Source organism: Urocitellus parryii, chromosome 1 (genome assembly GCF_045843805.1).
Source record: "Urocitellus parryii isolate mUroPar1 chromosome 1, mUroPar1.hap1, whole genome shotgun sequence".
Taxonomy (NCBI): Eukaryota; Metazoa; Chordata; class Mammalia; order Rodentia; family Sciuridae; genus Urocitellus; species Urocitellus parryii.
This window is the reverse complement of record NC_135531.1, coordinates 221,695,884-221,704,223: the sequence shown is the minus strand read 5'-3', so window position 1 is coordinate 221,704,223 and position 8,340 is coordinate 221,695,884. Positions and strand designations below refer to the sequence as shown.

The 8,340-nt window shown below is 42.9% G+C and overlaps 1 protein-coding gene across 1 annotated transcript in view; it reads left to right on the top strand.

Annotated features, from left to right (window-relative positions):
- The first annotated feature begins 5,892 nt into the window (after positions 1-5,892).
- Stk39 (serine/threonine kinase 39) overlaps positions 5,893-8,340 on the top strand; it is a 269,628-nt gene continuing 267,180 nt past the window's right edge. Inside the window, exon 1 of the mRNA XM_026389549.2 lies at positions 5,893-6,309. Within this exon, the coding sequence (XP_026245334.2) occupies positions 6,099-6,309 (211 nt within the window). The 5' untranslated portion in view covers positions 5,893-6,098. The remainder of the gene's footprint in view (positions 6,310-8,340) is intronic.

The following is an 8,340-nucleotide window of genomic DNA, read 5'->3' as shown; positions in this document are numbered from 1 at the left end:
AATTGAACCAAGAGGATATAGAAAACCTAAATAGGCTTGTAATAAGCAATAAAATTGACACAGTAATAAAAAGCCTTCAAAAAATGAAAAGTTCACAAACAGATGGATTCTCCGCTGAAGTGTATCAAACATTTAAAGGACTAAAGGCAGTGCTCCTTAAATTACTCCCTAAAACAGAAAGGGATGGAACATTTCCAAATTTATTCTATGAAAACAGTCACCCTGGTACCAAAACTAGATAAGAAGACATCAAGGAAAGAAAACTTCAGACCAATATCCCTGATAGATGTAAATGCAAAAAATCATTAAAGAATTAGCAAATCATATTCAACAACATATTAAGAAGATCATACATCACGAATAAGTTGGTTTTATTCCACAGACATAAATGCAAAAATCCTAAAAAAATTAGCAAATCATATTCAACAACCTTTTAAGAAGATCACACAACATAAATAAGTTGATTTCATTCCATGGATGCAAGGATTATTCAACATAAATTAATAAATGTAACTCACCAAATAAAAAGAATTAAGGGCACAGATCACATAGTCATCTCAATAGATGCAGGAAAAAGCCTTTGACTTTTAATACCATTCACAATAAAAACACTGAAGAAACTAGGGATAGAAGGAACTTACCTTAGCATCATAAGGCTATATATTAAAACCCTCAGCCAACATCATAGTACATGGGAAAAAACTAAATGACTTTCCTCTAAAATCTGGAACAAGATGAGGATGTCCACTTTACACTTCTGCTCAATACAGTACTTAAAATTCTAGCCCAGGCAATTAGGCAAGAGAAGAAATAAAAGGGATAAAAATAGGAAAGGAAAAAGTCAAATTATCACTCTTTGCAGATAATATGATCCTATAATTAAAAGATCTAAAACCTCCCCAGAAGACTGCTAGATAATAAATAAGATTCAGCAACGCAGCAGGATATAAAATTAGCATACACAATTAAGTAACTTTCCTATATAGCAATAATGAATTTATTGGAAATGAGACCTGGAAAACAATACAATTCACAATATCCTCAAAAAATAAAACTAAAAAAGAAAGAAAGAAAATACCCAGGAATAAATCTAACTAAGAATGTGAAAGACCTCTAAAATGAAAATTCTATAACACTGAAGAACTTGAAGATGACCTTTGAAAATTGTCAAAATTACTATACTACCCAAAGTATTATACAAATTCAATGCAATCCTCATTAAAATACCAATGATATTTTTCACAGAACTAGAAAAAATATTCCTAAAATTCATATGGAAGAATAGAAGACCCAGAATAGCCAAAGCAATTCTGATCAAGAAGAGCAAAACTAGAGGCATCACAATACCAAGTCTCAAATTATATTACAGAGCTAGAGTAACAAAAACTGCATGGTATTGGCATAAAAGCAGACATAGAGACTAATGAAACAGAACAGAAGATGCAGAGACAAACCCACACAGATCCTTGACAAAGGCACCAAAAGGGACAATTTTGAAAATTTATATTCCAATAAATTGGAAAATCTAGAAGAAACAGATACATTTCTAGACACATTGGATATGCCAAAATTGAATCAAGAGGATATAGAGAACCTAAATAGGCTCATAATAAGCAATAAAACTGACACAGTAATTGACAATAAGTTTGAAACATGTAGGGGAAAAGATAGTCTTTTTAGCAAATAGTGGTGAGGCAACTGGTTATCCATATCGAGTAGAATGAGACTAGATTTTTTTTCCTCTCACCTAGCACAAAATCCAACACAAAATGGATCAGATACCAAGGAATTTAAAGAGAATCTCTGCAACTCCTAGAAGAAAATGTATTCTCAACACTCCAACATATAGGTACAGACGATGACTTTCTCAGTAGGAACCTTAAGGCTCAGGAAATAATACCCAGAATGTAGAAATGGAAGGGGAGCAAATTAAAAGCCTTCTGCCCAGCAAGGGAAACAACTAAGGATGTAAAGAGAGAACCTACAGATTAGGAGAAAAATCTTTGCTAGATTTTTTCCAGAATATATTAAGAACTAATAAAACTTTCCACCAAAAACACCTCCCAAATAATTCAGTCAATAAATGGGCAAATGAACACACTTCTCAAAAGCAGAAATAAAAATAGCCAACAAATATATGAAAAAAAAGTTTGACATCTTTAACAGTTAGGGAAATTGAAATCAAATTACACAGAGATTTTACCTCACTGCAGTTAGAAAGACAGTCTGTCAAGAATAGAAAAAAAAATAAATAGCTGTGCAGACTGGTGCAGACTTTAATCCCAGTCACTGGGGAGGCTGAGGCAGGAGGATCATGAATTCAAAACCAGCCTCAGTAAGTTAGTGAGGCCCTTTTATGAGGGCACTAATCCTATGAACAGAAGAGCTCTTTCTAGTAAGAAACTCTTCCTGCTCACATCTTTAAGAGTTGTCCTGTAATCCTCAGCACCAGGATAGGAAAAGCAAAAACAAAAACCTGCTTCTATCCTACCCCAAAGAACCTATCAAAAGAGTCCCCCCACCCCTCTTTATTTATTTATTTTTTTTCAGTACTGGGAATCAAACCCAGAGGTTTTGCCCACGTTATGCAAGTGCTTTACCACTGGGTTACATCTCACCCCTTTTTATTCTGTGACAGGGTCTCACTAAATTGCTTCAAACTTGCTTCAAACTTCCTCCTGCCTCAGCCTCCTGAGTAGCTGGAATGACAGGTATTTGCCACTGTGTCAGGTCCCAATGAACTTTTAAGGACTGGTTTTAAGGGGAAAAATGATTAAGTAAATATGACTTCTATTTTGTCATGTGAACCATAAAGTGGGATTATGAAGGCCAGGAAAGTTCTTGGGACTTGGTAGGAAAACATGATATGATATTGTTGAGACCAATATCCAGACTGAAATCAAACACAGATCATTTAGCCAGGTGTGATAGTGCATACTTGTAATCCCAGTGACTCAAAATCTAAGGCAAGAGGATCACAAGTTTGAGGACAGCCCTGCGGGCAATTTAGTCTCACTGTCTCAAAATTAAAAAACAAAACAACAACAACAAAAAAAAAAAACAACCCAAAACCCAAACAACATATTTTTAAGGGCTGGGGACATAGCTGAGTGGTACAGTGGAATCCCTGGGTTCCACCCCCAATACTGACTAAAACAAAAAACAAAAATGAAAAAAAAAACGCACAAGGAACAACTGTTTCATAATCACACACTAGATATCTGTCTCCAACTGGTAGCTTTTCAAATAGCTACCAGAATGACTAACTGCAAGAGTGCATGACTGGGGCAGACCTATCTCTTCCACCAGTAAATCAGTTTAAAGAATGTTCACTCTCAGTGACTTTTGGCATAAGTTTTTAATATTTATTTTTTAGTTATAGTTGGACACAATAACTTTATTTTATTTTTATGTGGTTCTGAGGATCAAACTCAGTGCCTCATGCATGCTAGGCCAGCACTCTACCTCTAACGCTCAACCCCAACCCTTGGCATCAGTTTCATAGATGAAGAATACAACATGAATAATATTTTAAAATTGTATAAAATAATTAGATTTGATGTATAAGTTAATGTTTCCATGAACAATTGAGTAAAGCAGAAGTTAAAACTTTAGGTATAAAGAGTTAATCAATTTAATATGCAATTTTCCCTAAAAATCCATTACTGAATTTAAAGTTGAAAGATGGGGAGAGGTGCCTTTAAAATATAATCAGGTTTTATTCCAATGCTTAAGAGATGCATTAATTCAGAAACTAAAACATAGAATGGATAACAGGGGTCTAATTTTTCTTAAATTGTATATAACTGCCTCATTCTGTGTTAGCATTTCTCAACCTCAGCACTATTGTGTGCTAGATAATTCTTTGTTGTAGAGGTCTGTTTTCCTGTGCTGTGATCAGAATGTTTGACACAGCCCGCCCCTTCACCAAAATTTGTACGCTGAAAACCAATCCTCAATGCAATAGCACTAAGAGTTTTTTAGCCTTTAGGAAGTGATTGGCTCATGAAAACTCTTTCAAGCTGTCCTCCTGGTGGCCAATTGGAAAGTGGTTCATTGGGGATAGATATATAGTCTGTGAATATAGAATAGTTGTTTTTTTTATGGGAAACTAAATGATTTGTGTTTGATTCAAATCTGTGATATTGGTCTTGACAGAATCATGTTTCCCTATTAAGTTCCAAGAATTTTTCTGGCCTTCATAATCCCACTTTATGGTTTGAAAGTTAAAACATAAATTTACATAAAAAAACAGAAGTCATATTCACCTGATGATTTTTCTCCCTTTAAAAGCCCTTTCAGGAAGGATAGGAACAACTCTTTAAGAGGTGAGCCCATGTGGCTTGGAATAAGGAGCTTCCCTGAGTCTTGGGTTGTAACTCAGTGGAAGAGCACTTGCCCACCTTCATGTGTGAGGCATTGAGTTCCATCCTCAGTACCACATAAAAATAAATATTTTTTTTAAAAAGAGCTTCCCTGTTTTCAGAGGCCTAGAATTTGTTTATGAAAGAATCTATTTCTTGACATATATTAGAACCAATACATTTTTTAGCTTCTCTGCATAAAATAATGTACACTTTCTTAGTTAGCATAAATTTCAACTCAAAAAACCAGAACCTGGTGGTTGCTTTATCCTAACTATCCCATAATGCTCTAAGAGATAAGTACACTTATGCTCAGCTTACCTCGATGTTTTGGTAAGGAATTGGCTTTTCTTCTGGAGAATTTTTTTTTCTTTTTCTGAATTAACTTTCAAAAATTTTAAGGGGATCTTTGAACATAAAATTGAAGTCATGATCTTAGAGTTTTTGTTCATTATTCTTACCTGCTTTTGTTATTCACCTTCAGGAAAATATTGGCCAAATGACCAATATCACCATTGGCTCACTGAACAGTTTCAGCTCACAAGGATGGTGCAATCTCGGTCCCTCTACAGGGGAACACAGTGAACTTTCAGTGTTAAATATGACACTTATAATAGAACAATCTATGGTTTTACCATAGCAATTTTAAGGGATGAGGCCATTTTGGGGGTGTTGAAAGGCAGCAGTTAATTAAAACTTTTCAGTGCAGTTTATGCTTCAGTGAATTCTTTATGTTCTGTCATAAGAAACGTCTACTATCAGGCCTCAGAGTCCCAAAGGGTTAATGTGGCATGTTAAAGGCACAGGATTAGTGGTAAACCCTCTAAATCTCTCCTTCTCTCTCTCTCTTTTTGGAGCCTGGGCTCCAACCCAGTGCCTCGCGCAGGCTAGGCAAGCTCTCTGCCCCTGAACTACACCCCTAGTCACTCTGCTAAATCTTACTCTAACTTCACAGCCTCTTACATCACCTCCCTGGGATCCAAGCGGCTTTAAACAAAGGAAGACAGTCTGTGAACAAGCCAGGGATTTAAGGAATCAGGTTTCAAGTAGTACGAAAAAGTAGAAGGATTGAGATTAGATTAGGCAAGGTGGGAAAGGGATATTGGCAGGTAAAGCGCCGAAAAGTTACAACTTGGGTTATTTTTTAACTGGCGTCCTACAAACCGACGCCGTGTAGATGTCTCACTCGCTAACTTGTAAATGAACTTGAGGTTCTCTTTAGCAGAGTAGACTCCTGAAGCTGAGAACCTGGCGGCAGTTCAACGACCCCGCCCTCGGGGTCCCAGGGGGCGTCTTCTGGAGAGTCTGATTGTCTGGGGCGAAGGCGCAGGGAAAGCAGGGAATAAGAAGGGAGAGGACCGCAGGCCGCGAAAGCACACATAAAGCAGCCCTTCTCTTCGTGGGTGGAAACTTCCCAGGCCGCGAGCAGAGCGGGAGGGGGCGGCGGGGCGGCGGTTCCCCTAGCCGAGGCAGAGAACTGCGCGCGCGAGGCTCGGGGCGCACTGCGAGCGCGGCGGCGGCCGCCTCCTCCCCTCCCCGCCTCCGCTAGCGCTGCCTCCTCCCTCCGCCCGGCTCGGCCTCCCTAGCTCCCTCCCCTCGTGGCTGGCTCTGGCGGCAGCGGCGGGCGGGGAGGGCGTGCGCCGGTCGAGAGGTGTCGGCTGCGAGGCAAGGGAAGTTTCAAGTGGAAGGTCGTCCGCCGGCCGGCGCGTCCTCCCGCTCTCCTCCGGCAGCATCATGGCGGAGCCGAGCGGCTCGCCCGTGCACGTCCAGCTTCCCCAGCAGGCGGCCCCGGTGACAGCAACGGCAGCGGCCCCGGCGATCGCGACAGCAGCACCCGCCCCAACCCCGGCGGCCCCCGCGGCCCCAGCCCCGGCCCCGGCCCCAGCGGCACAGGCCGTGGGCTGGCCCATCTGCAGGGACGCGTATGAGCTGCAGGAGGTTATCGGTCAGTGCGGCGATCGCGGCGGGGTCGGCCCAGGCCGGGCGCTAAGGCCGGGAGGGAGGTGCGGTCGTGGGAGGAAGTGGGTGCGGGATGCTGGGTTCGCCTGCATGCACGCCCGGGAGGCAGTGGGGCCGGCTTCGGGGCCTACTGGCCTTAACATTTTTTATTTTATTTTATTTATTTGTTCCTTCTCTGAGCGCTGGTGCTGCAGGAGGCGGCGCGGCGGATGTGACTCGCACTGCAGACGAGCCGCATGCTGCAAACTTTTATCTCCCGGATCGCCGGGGCGGCGGAGCTGGGCACCCGGCAACGCTGCCGCATCTCCCTTCCCCGCCGCGCGCGCGGGGGCCGCAGACCGTGGCCGACGGCCACGCGAGCAGACAGCACGGGTGGGGTGGGGTTGCGGGGACGCCGCCCTGGGCTTCCAGCGCCCCGGCGGCGCGCCTGGCGGACCGGGTCCTGGGGGACTCTGCGGGCTCAGCCGCGCCTCTGCCTCGCGTCATGACCCTCTCGCCGAGGGTAATTGGGCCACGTAGAAGCCGCGGAGGCCCAGGTTCTTTCCGAGGCCGGGGAGGATGCTGGCCTCCTTCCTGACAGCCGCCACTCCACGCCCGCCCTGCAGCCCAGCTCTTAGCGGCGCGCGGCGCGTCCGGGTACCCGCCTCCTTCAGTGCCGGGGCGCGCCGCCTGCCTCCCAGCCCGGCTGCCGGGGAGAGCGGGCGCCCTGGCTTACTGCCTGGCACCGGGCGGATGCTTCTCTCTGGTCCAGGGCTGATCTGCTAGAGTGGAACCTGAGGCTGCCTGTGATCTGCACTCTGTCTTTAGGTACCTTCTATCCGGCTCAAAAATATCACCCTATCTTACATTTTTTAAGTGCTTGCAAAGTCCAATGGCAAGAAGCCGGCTTTACTTTTCGTTGGGCCAACCAAGCACGTGAAGGACCTTCTCTTAGAACCTTCTCTATTGGATCCTTCAGTTATGTCTTGTCCCTTGAAGAAGGCTTCGGGTAAAGTGGGCTCTTAGCTTCTATCCTTATTGACACTGGGATGGGGTGCTGCTGTCCTATAATCTTGATATTTAAGGATAGTGATACAAAGGAATTCAAATATTTTTTCAGCCTTTTACTTAAAAATTTTAATTCCTTACCCCCCCTTTGGAAAAATCATTGTTAAAGAAATTTCATTAGGTGTTTAAATTAGCCTTTATTTTGCCTGCTACTGTGTGGAGGAAACTCAGTTATGTATTTATTTCATAGATCTATGAAATACACACATATGTATATGTATTATCTTTATGGCTGTCTGTGTGTGTATGAAAATGGTGGGCAGGACAGTAATCTGGGAATCAAAAGGTCCAGATAACCTATATAGACATCTGTAGACAAAATTCTTTGGGTACCCAGATCTTTTATAACCTGGCTGAAGACTCTTAATGGATTAATCTTCATGTCACTGCTTGAATTGAAAAACTTCAGGTGCTTCTCAAAACTTAAGAGTTCTTAAATGAAACCCCTTTAACCTGGCCTATATATTAGCCCCTCACTCTCAACCTGTATGCCTCCTTCCATATTCTTCCAGTGATTGTACCAGAATCCTCTGCTGTTCTGACAACATGTCAGGTCTTCATCCTTACCGTCTCTGCAGGCTTTTTCCTCCTCTGAGGGCCTGTCTTTAAATTTTTTTTTTTTTTTCCTGAAGACTGAACCCAAGGAATGCATGCTAAACACTGAGCTACCCACCAAGTCCCAAGTGCCTTTCTTTGTTTGTGAGTCACACTCAGCTTTCAGATCCAGGGTGAATATTTTCTGAGAAGCCTCTGTTGGCTTCTCTCTGGCAAAGTGTAGTGGCTTCTCCCCTGCATTTGTGTTTTTTAAATACCTCATAGCATGTAAATCCATAGTTTTTATTTGCTCAACAAGACCAGAAGGCCTACCAAGTCACAATGGTCTCTGCCCTCAGAGTCTTCAGGAGTTATTAGGAGAGGAGGGTAGGAAGGCAAAGGATTCCATAGGATCTGATCAGTGAGGGCTGGGAGA